At 32.3% G+C, this 16,527-nt stretch overlaps 1 protein-coding gene across 3 annotated transcripts in view; it reads right to left on the reverse strand.

The window, feature by feature from the left end:
* aus (argus) overlaps positions 1-5,849 on the reverse strand; it is a 111,593-nt gene extending 105,744 nt beyond the window's left edge. For 2 of the 3 annotated variants that reach the window (XM_065516511.1, XM_065516512.1), the window contains exon 1: positions 4,214-5,848. In XM_065516511.1, the coding sequence (XP_065372583.1) occupies positions 4,214-4,231 (18 nt within the window). In that variant the 5' untranslated portion in view covers positions 4,232-5,848. Of the gene's footprint in view, positions 1-4,213 lie in introns of all 3 variants that reach the window. The other variant, XM_065516513.1, reaches the window with a different exon arrangement.
* Positions 5,850-16,527: the final 10,678 nt, after the last annotated feature.

Consider the following 16,527-nt stretch of genomic DNA (forward strand, 5'->3'; position numbering starts at 1 on the left):
CTCGGAATGCATTGGCTAATTAAAATATCAATAGTTCGAAGTATATAAATTTTTAAAATTTTTCTACATAAATATAAATTTATGAAATCGAAAGATTAATTCAATTTGAGCTTAATTCACTAAAATCTTAATTTGGAATTAAAAAGTTTCAGCCACTCATTCCATAAATCCATTCTCAAAATCTAATTCTAGGCTTTTATTTGAATAGAATTTATTCATTGTTTTATCAGTTCATTATGGAATTAATTCCAATAAAACGATTCATTCAACCTTTGAATTATTAAATTTTTATTAATTCCAATCTAATCTAAATTTAAATATTTATTCCTCATTCAATTTGTTTTTGTTTTGTTTCTAATAATTTACAAAATGAATTGAAAAAAAATGTAGCCTGTTTCACAATATCGAATGATAGATTTCGTTAGCATTCTAAGCGAAAGAAAACTAATTCGTTAACATAAAAATTAAGTTGGAGAAACCCAAATCAGTTTTCTTTCGCTTACAATGCCAACGAAATCATTTATTCAATATTGTGAAACAGGCTTTTAAGTGCTTTGGTAACACAGTGCAACAGTGAAAAAAACACACGATCATAACAGTATAGATTCGACTCTACTACCAAAGGGTAGTAAAACCCTATACTCAGTTTGCCCATTTTGGTGACCGATTTTTTTTTATGGGCCCCCAAAGTTTCTGAAAATCAGTGGGGCCTCTAAAAAAGGTGTCATCAGGTTTTGGTTAACAGCTAATTCAGACTTTGTGCTACGGCTTAACTTTATATGGCAATAATATAGCTAAGAGTCCGCCAAATAAATTTTGTTAAAATTTGTTTCCAAAAAATAGCTTTTTCGTGCACTTTTGTTGAAAAAATATAGGAAGAAAATTTTTTTTTTTTACTTTTTTTAGAATAACTTCCAGGGACTCCTAATTTTTCAATAACAATATCTCGCAAAGTTGTAGCTACGGTAAATTTGAATAACTCTCGTGAACATATCAATGCAATCCGAACATACCTAGGTATTCTAAATAGCTGTCAAAAATCACTTTGTAGCTTAAAATTTGTAGTTTTTTACTAATTTTTGACTCTAAAACAATAATTTTTTGTTAAAAATGTATGTTCGAGTGTATACTTCTCTATTGTGCTGGAATAACGAAGAATGGGCAAATCATTATCGGTATGATCCGGGCGCATAACTTTATCCAATCTTGATCATGCAAGACCGGCTTGATGCAAGATATGAAAAAACTTTAAAATTTTTGAAAGTGGGCAAGGTTTGTGGAACTTCTGAAGTGTAAATATAAGCTTTTTATATAAGTTTTTGATATCGGTGGAAACCATATGACTTAAAGATTGACATTTTAGTGAAATGAATAATTTTGTGACGTCATTTACCTTAAAAACTAATAATATTTTAAAATGGTGATTTTCCATCAAGAAAAATAAAAACTTTGAATTAATGTAAAATTTGAACAGTTACAGACATCACAATAAAATTTGGAAGTAATATAGACCTAAATATTCCTAAGTCAATGGCATCACTAATGTTGCCATTCTTTGTTTTTAAACACCGAAATTCCTAAAACGGCGAAAATTTGTTCCAAAAACTAAGTTTTTTTTAGAAAATAGCCCACTTTGACGTTATTTACAGCATGATAGTAAAAACGTTCTGTATGTATATAAACAACATATGGGGCTATACAAATGTGATGAGCTTTTGAGGTTCGGTGTTTTGCGTTTTTAGAATTTTTTACTCAAACCTAATTTTTTTTTTTCAAAATTGCCCAAGTTTGGATAGGGCTGGGGGGTACAATGTCCGCTTCAGTTAGTCAAATTTTACCTTATATGTTTTTGCATTAAGTTCTCTTACCAGATCATAAAAAAATTTATATAGTCCCGAAGAAAATTAGTTTTTTATAAAAGAAAAAATATGGGGACTTTTTTGGGAAAAAACTTAAAAAACACACGCATACAAAGTTGAAATATATAAAAAGATGCTTCAACTTTGGATGCGTGTAACTTTTTATAGGGACGAAATAATTGTTATCAGATTTGTTTTATTTTCTTTAGAATTTTATCGCAAATATACGTCATATATAAAAAAACAAATTTCGACCTTTCGTAGGCCCATCAAATTTAAAATACGAAAAAAAGATCGGGCAAAATTTAAAAAAATATTAAACCCAAATATCTCTTGAACTAAAAGAGATAACTACAGATAAAATCATATTTTTTATAGACCTTCTCAAGGTCTATCTATATTTGAAATTGCAGCTCATTCGGATCATAAATGACTTTTTGGCAATTTTTTTATAAATGTGTGACATTGAAGGTCCACCCACTGATCCCCATTCCGAACACCTCAGCCGAGTAAATAATACAGCACAACATAGAAGTGTGGACTTGATAATACTATTTTTACAAAAAAATCTTTGTTTTAGCGTCAAAAAATAGGAAAAACGAAAATTGTTAAGGTACAAAGTGATCTTTATGTGCTATGTAGAGTGACTAGACACATTCAGAATGCATTGATATGTTCACAAGAGTTATTCAAATTTACCGTAGCTACAACTTTGCGAGATATTGTTATTGAAAAATTAGGAGTCCCTGGAAGTTATTCTAAAAAAAGTAAAAAAAAAAATTTTCTTCCTATATTTTTTCAACAAAAGTGCACGAAAAAGCTATTTGTTGGAAACAAATTTTAACAAAATTTATTTGGCGGACTCTTAGCTATATTATTGCCATATAAAGTTAAGCCGTAGCACAAAGTCTGAATTAGCTGTTAACCAAAACCTGATGGCACCTTTTTTAGAGGCCCCACTGATTTTCAGAAACTTTGGGGGCCCATAAAAAAAAATCGGTCACCAAAATGGGCAAACTGAGTATAGGGTTGTACTACCCTTTGGTAGTAGAGTCGAACCTATACTGTCATGATCTTGTGTTTTTCCAAAAGTCTCCATTTGTTGCATAGTGTAATTGGAGAAAAATTTAATCATTCAATACATTATCAAAAGCATGAATTCAATACATTTGAATAACTTGGAAATTAAGACAAAGATTTAATTCTTGGAATGGTTGTGGAACTAGTTCTTTAATCAATGATTTTTGCTCGAATTTTTTTTTTAAAGTCCCTGCAAATTGTTGTTAGGACATTTCGGGAACTTCTTTAAATGATATCTTCTTAAAACTACAATATTATTTCAGCACGAAACGCCAACGAAATCTTTCATTCGATATTGTGAAACAGTCTATTAAGCTCTTTTTTTATAATACGCTATTTTGCAATGGATTTGAATTACAGAAAACTTGAATGATTCAATAAGGAATTAATTCTATTCTAGAAAGAATTCCCAAAGGAATAAATTCAATACGTTAGAAATACTAAGAAATTGATACAAAGAATTCATTCCTGGTAAATGCTGTAATAGCATGGTTAAGAGATTATATTTAATTTGATTTTGAAAATTGAATGAATGAATTAATTCTTTCGAACCTTTAGCTGTAGACAAACATTTTAACAAAATTCAAACACCAAAATTACTTTTTCTCAATTTTGTTTTTCAAATTTGATAGTTGATTAATTAAATGTATATTTCCAATTTATACTAATTGTTAAATATTACAATTTTATTTAACTTTACAAATTAAATTTAAAAAAAAAACTTAAGATTATTGCTGAAGTACCTTTTAATTGAAACTTTTGAAAAAATCTTTTACTCCAAACAACAAATACTCAAAACCTTCTAGCTGGCACAAGGACTTTTATTTCAAATTGTTGTAAAATATGATTTAAAGTACATATTTTTTTTTTAAGTTTAGAAAGGTCGAGGTCAGTATAGAGAAATGAAAATTTTCAAGGATTTCAAAGAAATTTATAAAAATTTCATTGAAATATTATTATTTTTGCAAATAATTTTCAAAAGAAATTTGTTTTGTCTACAAAAATGTTGACCAAAAAAAAAATCCTCAAAATTTGTAACTTTCCAGTGTATGTTCAAATTGGAAAAAGACGAAGGTGGCTGAATGGCTGGTTGGTTGGATGGATGGATGGCAGTGTTTTAAGCAACAAAAAATATACATTTCAACCAACAAAATTTCGGCAAAAAAAAAAAGAAACAATTGGAATTTTGTTTTATGCTCTTGAGCAGGTTAATCGATAAGCTTCTTAGATATATTTTTAATTTTTCAATAAAATATAAGAAAATAAACACTTACCTTTAAAGGCTGATCCATAATTGATGGGGTTCTTAGCTGAAGGTCTTAAATTTTATAAGAAATTTGAATGTTGACAATTTTGGCTGTTTGAAATTTGAACATGGAAAGTTTTTATTTCAAGTTACAAGTCGAAGTGGCTGCTGACTGGTTTCAAAACTTTTTCGTTTTCGGTTCCTTTTTTGTACAAGTAGATAGTATGAATGTATGTGTGTGTATGTAAGTGTGTGCTTTAGTATTGGTTTCCAAAAAAGCAAGGTGTTTCCTTAACGCGGTGTAGTTATAAAGCTGCTGCTTTTCTACTGCTGCAGCTACTTTTTTTTTGGTTTTTGAAATATTTAACGATGATGTTGATGATGAAAATACGCACGCGACTCTTTTTGAATATTTTTTTTGTGTGTGTGTTTTTGTTGCTATATCCTTCCACTGGTTTTCAAAATATGCTCTTATATTCGTTTAATATGCTCTATGCTGGCTCTCTATGGGAAAGTTGTGGGACTCTCTCTCTGTGTTTGGGAGAGTTTTGGATATATCTGAATTTGTTTGATTTGTGATGTAGTTGTTGTTTTTGTTGTGGGTATGAAAACCACAGGAATACTTGAAACGCCGCGCGTTTGTTGTGTTGCTCTCAATTCAACTTGAATCCAATTAAACCGTGACATGAGAATTGTTTCATTTGTATGAGTAGTAAAATGGGTTTAGATACAATTCAAAGATATCGAAACATTTTCTTCTTTTTTTCAACACTTTTTGTTATTTTTTTTTTTTATTAAAATTCACTTTAGCACTTTTTGCTCATAAGTTGCAAAATAATATAAATTTGAAATTTTTATATTAAAACCTTTTTCGAAACAATTTTTTCGTTTAAATATTTATTTTGAACCAATAACGAACGAATACAAATTTTCCTTTAAATGATTTTAATACCGTTTTTCATGCTGTTGTTGTAATGTTATATACATATGTGCATATGTTGTTGTTGTTGTTGTTTTTGCTGTTTTATATGTAGAGTATAGGGAGGGCAGCGCGCACCAGGGGTTTTTTAAGGGTACACAAAATTTTGCATTTGTGTGTTTTTTTTTTCATTCACTTCTCACGAAAAAGGAAAATTTTGTAATTTTACATCTTTTAAACAATTTCAGGTTTTATATTATTAATATTTTTAGGCATTCATGTTTTTCTTTTCACAACTTTTAATAAACACTTTTTGTTTTACTATTTTTTTTTCTTCTTAGCTTTGCTTTAGATTTGTTAATATTTTTCTTGTAAGATTTAATTAATTAATTAATTGTTATCTCTCAGGTTCAGCCAAGTTTGTTGATATTTCTACATTTCCAACACTTTTATTTAATAATAATTTTTCTTTATCAATTTTCATTCACTTGCACTAGCAGAAAAAGTATGATGATGATGATTTTCTTGCTTTTACATATAAAATTTTAGTTTCTTTTTTTTTTGCTTCTTGTTATTTAAAAAATATGTAGTGTTTCAGGTTCTTGGTTTAGTAGAGTATTTATTATTAATAAAAATAATTTTCAGTGTGTTGTTACGGCTGCCTAAGTTCAATGTCTACTACCTATCTGACGACTGCAAGAAATTACAATTTACTTACTTGCTCGCAAGCCAACCAGCCGTCCATCCATCCATCCAGTCAGTCAGTATTTCTCGCTCTTTAAACTCTCGCAGTGAGAGCATTTTCATTGCAATATTTTCCATTCAACCACGTTCGTTTTGTATCTTATAGATTCGAATTCAGGGGTAACAGAGACAACTGTATCTAACGAATACTTTTACTTCCAGTATTTTCGTTCTCTTGGAGAGCGCTCCCATTCTCGACAGAGAGTTATTTAGTTGTTGACTCTTTTGTTGTTATGCTCTTGTTTTCATTATTTGTGTTGTTGTCTTCTGAACTTTGTCAATTCCAATATTGATTTTTCCCAACAACAGTGCGTTACTGTGGCGATCAAAATTATAGCACTCAAAGAAGAAACTTTTTTTTTTGAAATTTCGGATATTTTAGTTCAATAAAATATTTAAAGATTTCCTAATGTTAGAACTACAGGTTTGATAACTTCCATAAATTTGGTTTATCAGCATTTTGTTGAAATCGAAATTTTCCAATTTGTATATCCTTCCTATCTCGTGTTTAGAAGAGCTATCGTGGATGAATCTGAAACACGAGGGTGAATCTGAAACACATCCAGGATATCCCAACGGGATCAGCTTTTTGAAAGGACCCAAGTGAGCTGCTGGTTGAATGGCTGCTCACAGAACTAAATTTAACAATTTTCATTTGTGACTCTATATAGTATATATACACAGTACAACATTTTTCAGTTCATTGCTTTGGGACTCAATTCTGACAATTGCACGTGAAAGTAGCCCCAAGAATAAGAACTTCTGCATCATTAGTTCTGTCAAGTTGGCTGCCGTAATAATTTAATGACCATACGAATTTTTTTTTCTCAAGGTAGATTTTTATAACTTTTTCTATATTTTAGCACGGTTATATCTCGTATACCGTACGGAATATCTCTTTTGTGGCTGAAGCAAAGTTGTAGATATTGAATAGTAGAAATAAAGTACCGAACATACCTACCCGAAAAAGGTGCACCCAGTGCCTTAAAAATCGCAAAAATTACCATTTTTTAAAATTTTTATAAATTTTTCACCTTTATTGCTCAATAACTGGATTACAAATCCAATTATAGACCGATCACCATGAAATTAGGTCGTGTGATTTGTGTCTATTTGAAAGTTATTTATCATGAATTTTGTATGTATACCATAATTTTTAACAGATTAATTCACTTTAAAGTGATTTTCGGAAGCGGGTCTTATATGGGAGCTATGACTAATTATGTACCGATCATAAAAAAATTTGGTACATATAATTTGTTCGGCCCAAGGACGAAGCCTGTTGAAATTGTCTGAAATCGGTTAATTATTTCACCTAGCCCCCATACAAATGCCCTCCCGAAATTGGACTTTATCGGTCATAAATGTTTAATTTATATATGTATCTACACAAATTTCTCTCAAAATAAGTTTTATATATATAAAATTCATGTCAAAAAATTTTATTATGATCGGTCCATAATTATTCATAGCTCCCATATAAGACCCGCTTCCGAAAATCACTTTAAAGTGAATAAATCTTATAAAAATGATGGTATACATACAAAATTCACGATAAATAACTTCCATATAGACACAAATCACACGACCTAATTTCATGGTGATCGGTTCATAATTGGATTTGTAATCCAGTTATTGAGCAAAAAAGGTGAAAAATTGGTTAAAAAAATTTAAAAAATTGGCATTTTTGCAAATTTTAAGGCACTGGGTGCACCTTTTTCGGGTAGGTATGATCGGTACTTTTTTTCTACTATTCAATATCTACAATTTTGCTTCAGCCACAAAAGAGATATTCCGTACGGTATACGAGATATAACCGTGCTAAAATATAGAAAAAGTTATAAAAATCCACCTTGAGAAAAAAAAATTCGTATGGTCATTAAATTATTACGGCAGCCAACTTGACAAAACTAATGATGCAGAAGTTCTTATTTTTGGGGCTACTTTCACGTGCAATTGTCAGAATTGAGTCCCAAAATCATGTGTTGTACTGTGATATTCTGGAGCCTTATAGATACCTAAGTGGATTTAGCAAAGTCCGCCTGTTCGCGTGGTTTTGAAATTAGTTTTCCAAAGACCCCAGTTAACCTACGAACCCATATTGTATATAATCAATTTCATATTGAAAATCCACTAAATCGACCTATAAATGGTTGGGATCTAAGCATAAACATCCCAGCAGTTAAGCAAGTAGTGTCTGATAACTTGGCTAACTCCAATTTATATATTTCGGGTCATTTGACGCACTTTATAGTATAGAGAGAAGTCAATTGGTTACTCTATACATCCCAGGTAATCTAGAGTGAAGACAAATGCCACTTAAGTGTCTCTAAGTAATCTCGAGTGTAGTCATTTTAAACGTTTTGTGACTAATTCGTATAAACTGGTTTTATACAAATTTTGTTGATATAGTTCTCATACAGTTTATTTATTTTAATTATACTGACATGCCATGTAACTAGCGGGAAGACAATTGCCACTTTAGTGTCTCTAAGTAGGCTATAGTGTAGTCATTTTAAACTTTAGAAAGGAGTTAGTTTACCCAACCGAAATAATCTATTGGAGAGTTGACAGAAAAAGATTTGTTTACAAGTAATCGGTTATTAGACTGACTTTTTGAAGTCAATTAGCTTCCGCTGCACCCGTACTTGTTAAAATAACCAGCTAGGTAGCTAGTAAGTTAACCGAATCTATGTAACCAGTATATGAATCCAATGTATTGACTACTTTGGACCAGCTATCAGACCGTCTCATTGTAATCCAAAAAGGTCAATTAAGTCCCAGCTTAGGACATGCACGTGTTAAAATAACTAGTCACGTAGCTAGTTATGTAACTAGTTGTCATCCTAAATAATAGGTAGAATCACTGGTTCAGGACAGTCTCCTAGAACTTTGGAAGTACCCAGAATATAGAATAAACTAAAAACACTAAAATCTGCCAGTCATTCCTGAATTGTCCTATACATTTTTTGGTAAATATATTATTTGTACAATATAAATTTATTCAAAGTGTTGACCATGACCTTTTCCCATCTTTCTGGCAACATATGGAATCCGAGCCAAAAGAACTACTCAACTTTTGTGGCCAAGAACGAATCAAGCCAATATCGGACACTCTGTTCCATAGTGAGAGAGAGTTCTGCATTGATCGAAACAAATAGTAGTCGGCGGGGCATGGTCTAGAGTCTAGACTATAAAGCGGATGAAGCAAAACTTGCCAAACCACTTCATTCTAAATACTTTTTAACAGATATTGCAACATGTGGAATATTACGGTTTCATATCTGGCCGCATATTCTCGGCGTTTTTCGGGTAATGCTCGCTTCAAAAAAATCAGTTGCATTCGGTACAGGTTCGCTGTGATGGTCTGGGAAAATTTCAGCAGCTCTTAATAGATATGTCCATTTTGGTCCCACCTAATTCAGAGCATTACCTTAGCGCTATGGATATTTGGCTTTGGTTTCGATATAGCTGGTTGGGCGGGCTTCACATACGATCTCTTACGCTTTGGGTTATCGTAATGGATCCATTTTAAAAGTAATGCTTTTCTTTTGTAGCGTTCAAACAGCATTTCAGACATACGAAATAGTCTTTCAAGGTCTCTCAGCTTCAATTCGTATGGTAAGCAATTTCCCTGTTTTTGGATGAATCCTGCTGCTCGCAAAAATTTTCAAATTGCTGCTTGAGTAGCTCCCAATGATTTTGCAAGCTATTATTGAGTTTTACAACAATCTTCATGGAGTAACGGCTTCAGTTCTTGCCTTTCAAATTTTTTTGGCTGGTCTGGGCGATTTATATCTTCTGTTTTAAAATCCGATGAAACACATTCACCATAAGCTACGGTAAGCGATCGGTGTGCATCAAGTTGCAAAAGTTGTTTCCAATGTACAGTGCACTCGCGATAATATGAACAGCCCAAAATATGAACACTTTTCACTCTAAAATATGAAAATCTTTAAAATATCTAAATCAATTGGGTAGTGGCTAAATTCTAATTCAACTGCATAATAATATGAGGGTTTCTCTAGCTGTTTGTGTGGCAAAAATGTTTGTAGATGAGAATTAGATGCCATTCGCAACAATCTTGCAAAAGTGAACTGGCCTGGTTTTAATTAGTTCATATTATCGCGAGTGCACTGTATTAGCAATAAACAAAGGATCCCAAACGAGACAAAAATTATACATACAGTAGCCCAATAAAGTCTATATACAGGAATTCAAATTAAATTTCTTTCGTTGAAATATGTATTTGTAAGTTAAAAGTAATGAAATATATTTGTTAAAAAAAAATAAATTCACACCAAAAAAAATTAAAACAACATCACTTAGTTCGGGTTTAGCAACATTTCCTATCACGTCCAAAATTTCACCGTTATTAGAATTATTGATTCTGATTCAAATAACGAATTTTTTTTTGATTTTTTGGGCTTTAATGTTCAAAATATTATGAAACTTAATAGTCCCGCCCACCCAAAAGTAGGCGTGACCGAAAATAAATATTTCGTTATTTTACTCAGAATCAATAACTCTAATAACGATGAACTTTTAGGTGTTATTTGATTTTTTTTTGCTAAAATCGATATAAGACATGTATTACTATATGTATATCTCATAAAAAACTAAAAAAACTACCTTAAATTAAAGTAACACAATAATTTTTCCTGTATGTAGAATTTCTTGGGCTACTGTACATATCTCGTTTCCGGCTGCCTCTAGAAAATTGAAAAGATCTGCGAATTTTGACATAATTTTTAATGCGATTTTTTTAATTTATTTTTATATTATTTTTATAACCTTTAAAGGATTTAGAACCCGACATCTTTTTCCGTAAGGAAAAGGATAAGGATAAGTTCAAGGAATTTCAACAAAAGCTTCGTATTTAATACATATGCATATATTTAATGTTTATTCGTTCTACATACTTTTTAAATAGTGATTCAATATTTAACTCTGGTCCACTGGTAATACATTTTTTGCTTTTTTTATTGCTTAACACATGTGTTAAGCAATAAAAAAGCTATTTGCAATTCATTCAAGCAAAAGTTTAAAAACCTCTACAATATTTTTGACCAACAGTGTTAGTGTCGTCGATTTGATTACAGTTTTTTTGGTCAACTAAAAACACAAAGATTTTACACTGACACTCCAACCAGCGGGCGGAGGGGACGAGAGCAAAAACTCTACAAACAAAAAACGACCCAACACAGTCGGCCTTTAGGCAAGTTGATGGTCGTCTTAAAATACACAAAGAAGCGGCAAAGAAACGAAGGAACAAACACAAACGTACACCATACGAGTATTAAATTAAAATGAAATGAATGGACGGACGGACGGACAGACAGACCAACAAACAAATAAACAATCAAAGAAATAAAAACGCATTTATGATTAAAACACCGACCAAATGACCGAACGAACGAACGCCCAACTGTTTAGCTGAAATTTTACTATCGAGAACCATTGGATTTAATTTCAGGAAAATAAATAAATAAAAACTTTCAAACTCAAGTTTGTTTTTAATGTGTTGAATAAACTAGTACACTCGCACAGAGAGATACACAGTGTTGCTGTGAAAAGTGGTGGTCAAAGAATCTTTGGCTAAACATGACAACTAGTACAATAAAAACAACAAGAACGGCGGTAGCAGCAACAAGAGAAAAATGCTGATGATCAACATTCATCAGAATCATTAAAAAAAAACAACACAAATAAAAAAAATAAAAAACAATTTTAAAATTGTTCTTTTTATTCGTTTTAATTCACACAATTTCCTCATGGTTGTTTAAGTTGTTGTTGCTGCTGCTATTGTTGTGTTAATAATGTTGCTGTTGTTTTGATTTCTCAGAAGACTACTTACTTACTATTGCTACAACAACAACAAAAATCAGCAAAAACAACAGCAAGAAATTCTTGCTTACTCTATTACAAGGAATAGAAGTGAACTGAATAATGAACGATGACGATGACGATGAAGACGACGACGAATACTACAACGACTAGGACGAAGATGAAAACAACGACATCCCATCATCCTTCGCATAAACAATCATGTCGCATGTCGTTTGTTTGTTTGTTTGTTCGTATGTATGGATGTGTATGATATTTGTGTTTATTTAACATCATACACCAGGCAAAAACCACAAAGCTTTACGCCCTTTTGTCTGACTTCTGGTTGCCTTTTTTTTTGTTCATTTTGTAATTCGTTTTTTTTTTCTTGATCTCCTTTTTGTTGTTGCTGTTGTAGTTGTTCTGTTAAATATTTTATTCATTTCAATTCAGACAATTTGACACAAGGCCTTAAATTTACACTGTGTGCATCATTTAAACACATACGAATGGAGCAGAAGAGCACTGCGAGTGTGTTCGGAAAAGTCCTTTCATAAGTTTTCGACATGTCTGTGAAAAGATGGATTTTTAAGGGGATTTTTAAACGATACTGGCGAAATGGAAATTTTTTGAATTTTTTGGCTTTGTAGGCCCCTACCCTACAAAGGGTAGGGGCCAGTGATCGGCGGGGGTTCTGCCCACCGGGTAAAGATATATCGGTTATAAAAAAGTTATACATGTCCCGGAAGTTTCGCTGGGTCAGGTCTAGGAATCGATATATATCGATTTGAAGTTAGTAAATATCTTATAGGGAAAATTGTAATTTTTTGTGCCTTTTCATGTATTTTGAACATCTAAATGTCCGCTTATTTCAAAGTTAGGTTCAGTAAAATTATTAAGCTCAACGCCGGCTACAAGTCATATACATAGTCAATAAAAGTGGTATTTTTGGTTTTCATTGAGTGGGACCCTGGAAAATAAGATTTTCATAATTTTTTCGTTAGTTATCATACAAAACTCAATTAAAATCAAACGTACTTTTAATAAAGTTTTTCCTTATAACTCCTGAACTAACTTAGCGACCGGCAGTACGGCTTTCGTAGAGGACGCTCTACGGGGGACTTGCTTGCCTTCTTATCGGAAAAATGGCGTCACTCCATTCACCGTTTTGGCGAATGTAAAATTGTGGCTCTTGATATTTCTAAGGCGTTCGTAGGGTGTGGCATGGTTCGCTCTTATCGAAACGTATTGTTCTGGTGTCGGTAATGACATCTCTCTATTTATAATGAGCTTTCTCAGAGATCGCACTATACGAGTTGTTGTAGATGGGATCTCATCAAACGAGTTCAAGACTAATTCAGGGGGTACGGCTCCATTCTTTCTCCTACTCTATTCCATATTTTTCGAAATTAACTTCTAAGTCAAACTTCTTATCTATTCTTTTGCTGAAGACAACTATAGGCCAAGGCTTCGGAGATTGGGGCAATAAGGCAAAACATGAATGAATAGGGTTTTGCGAATAAAGTCGATTTTAATGCACGTACACAGAGAAAACAGATTCGTAATGGCAACCGAATTTGTTGCCAATCGAATGATTCCGCCTTGGTGACGGAATTTTACAGTTGTGGATACAAAATTTTAGAACTTGTAACAAAAATGTGATTGCTTCAACTGAAATTCTTCGTTATCAATTGATTTTTAGTTGCTAAAACCGAAAATTTTTATATATGCAACCGAATCATTCGATTGGCAACAAATTCGGTTGCCATTACGAATCTGTTTTCTCTGTGTAAGACTCAATGTTGTATGTTAACATACAAACGCACGACAGATCATGTTTCTTCATTTGTTTCTATTGGAGGTGTAAACATTACGGAATCGATGTTCTAGGCATGAGAATCCAGTGTGAAAACACATCTTTTAATTGTCGAAAGAATTATTAAAGTGCTTCGGTTTTTAAGATGGTGTATAAAATACATCACTTCATCTGATCTCCTTATTATTTACACCACTTATATCCGACCCAAAATAGAATACAACTCTCATGAATGGACCGATGCTTCGAGAAGGTGAAGGTGCTAATCGAAAGCTCTATATAGGGCCTTTTCGGAAATGCATCACTGCGCTGCATTTGATGCGCATCTGTGATTAGTTTGCGATGCTCATGCAAATCAGCTGATGCTGATGCGCAGACAATGCATCAGCCATTTTTGTGATGCTTGTTTGATGGGTTTTTGCGCATGTTTCACTGTTGCTTTTTAGAACTCATGACATTTGCAGTGATGCATTTCCGAAAAGGCCCTTATTCTCTGAAGCATCGTCGCAATGTGTGTTGTGTTTCACTGTTCTATCGATACCACAATGGAATGGTTTTCTGATGAAATTAGAAAACTTGTTCCAAATACCCTTATTTTCTTACGAAATACGCATTCATCAGCGGGGGCTCATCCATTCATGGTCAATTGTTCAGTGGATCGCACAATACACTACAGAGAAAATTCGCTTTTTAGCCGTACCGTGGAATATGCTTCCTGTTAAAGTATTTCCTGTCCCTTTTAATGTACGAAAATTAAAATCAAATGTCCACAAACACTACTTCCTCTATCCTCCTCCCCATAACTTTTTTTCCTAGTTCCAATTCATTGCATTAGTAGGAGTCATCCACTGAGTGCTGTAAAAACCCAATAACGCATAAAATGAGAGCTAGAGTTTTGAGCCACCTCGTAGAGCTCACACTGTCATATTGAAGCTGATAAGCTTTTATTTCTGTTTTCTGACAATGGCATTGTTGAGTTTTTCGAAGTAACATGCTTCCATTTTACGTGCTTAATAAGCTGACCATTTTAGTAGGTTTTTACATAGTTCACGTTATCCCAAAATAGCCAATAACTTTGTGATCAATTGGTATGTTAATATCACATTATCGAGAATATTCTTTGTTCAGTCATACTATTCATATATGTGATAAACCAGCTGCAGGAGTTCTGTCTGTAACTTCCCTGTTTAATTTTTGACAAAAGCTACTTCCTCCCATCCTCTTTCTTATAACCAATTCTATAGGATAAAAATAATACACTGCATGATCTAATTTAATCTTGATCGTGACAAACAACGAACTAGGGATTAATGATCGCGAAGAAAAATGCGAACATCGAACTGGTATCGTAGAAATTGTTTGTCTTTGGATAAATAAGGAAAATCAACAAGCAAACAAGGATTATTCTTCATTGTGGCAATGCAAGCTCATTCAACTCAACAAGTTACTTTTTATTCAATCAAAATATCGAATGGAACAATCATTAAATGTACATCACTGATTTAACATCGATCGTCTGTCTTTTATTATCGACAGGAGTGGATCCTGCTATATGTAATATACAAAGTAAAAAAAAAACAATATGACGACAGTTTTCTGGATTATTTTTCAATTTCTCTTCCATCTACACATCCTATGACAGAATTGTATCTATATACATATATTATGAACCGCTTATCGTTGAAAATTTTCAGCAGATTAAGACTCATACGTCCATATTTTTAAAACTACGCCAAAGAGGTCTTTAGTGAATCTTTCAGATTTTATGAAATTTTGTTATTTGGATCTGATTACAAACATCTTTAGTAACATTGTGTTGTAGTAAACGTAAAACATGCGACTAAGTTTAAAAATGTTTAGAATAACTTTTCAGTCTAACCTCGCATTTAGCAGTAGCAGCAGCAAGTAGTAGTACAAAAATAAATGTTTACAGACACATACCATCCAAACAACAACAAATAAAAGAGAAGCAACCTACCGACCAACAAATACAAACCATAAATAAATACTTAGTCTGTGGCATTTGGCTGCCCCTTATTAACTTTTAATTTCTTACTTTTTTATGCCGTTTCTTTTTATTTTATTTTGTTTTCTTTACTTTTTGTAAATTCCAGTTTTCTGTTGTTGTTTTTGTTGTTTTATTTGTTTAATTTCTGTTGCTTTAACAGGTCTTAAAGTCAAAAGATCTCCCTGTTCAAATCACATCACACCGCCACAACCCAATACACAGAATCCCTTCTACACTCTCTTCTTGAATAACGATGACAACAATAATCCAGCCAGCATCTCTCGGATTCGGGTTCAACAAGAACAACATTTATTGTTTATTGATTTGTTGTTTGGTTGACATCATTCGAAAACAGTAACGAGAACAAAAACAACAACTATTTACATATAATATACAAACATATGTATATCTCCATGTGTAGAGTATACAAGACATGTACAACAATAGCAACAACTACAATAGTAATGAAACAATACAAATGCTGTTTGCATTTGTAGTTGTGTTATTTTGGCAAGTGTATATTCAAATGCATTCGTTTACAGCTTATTCTAGATAAATAGCACAATTTTATAAAAATTTGGTAAAAAATAAAATCTTTTTTGTCAATGAGAATCATATTTTTAATGTTTTTGAACATAGACAACAACTAGATAGGTAACTGAGGGCCAAAAATCAAATTCATGAGAATGTATTGCATGCAGTTTGTTTTTGTATCACCCGTATGTGTGAAAAAGGAGTAATTTTTTACTCTCTCCTTCCGTTCTATGCGTTTATTCTGTTTTTGAGATTTTAAAATCCAATTCTTCGTGATTTTAAATACCAAAATATCAGATACTCTAGTTAGAAATACTTAATACAGTTAACTACTACTGTATTACTTTTGAATAATAGATAACAAATCAAGGGGACTTCGTCATTCAATTCCTTATAGAGACGCTTGGTCTTCGTTGACCCACTTCGTTTTGTCTTCCACTCGGAGACAAGGTCCATTGTGATTCCCTTCAAGAGTCATATTTAGAGAAAAAAGTA

This window comes from Calliphora vicina, chromosome 1, assembly GCF_958450345.1.
Source record: "Calliphora vicina chromosome 1, idCalVici1.1, whole genome shotgun sequence".
Taxonomy (NCBI): domain Eukaryota; kingdom Metazoa; phylum Arthropoda; class Insecta; order Diptera; family Calliphoridae; genus Calliphora; species Calliphora vicina.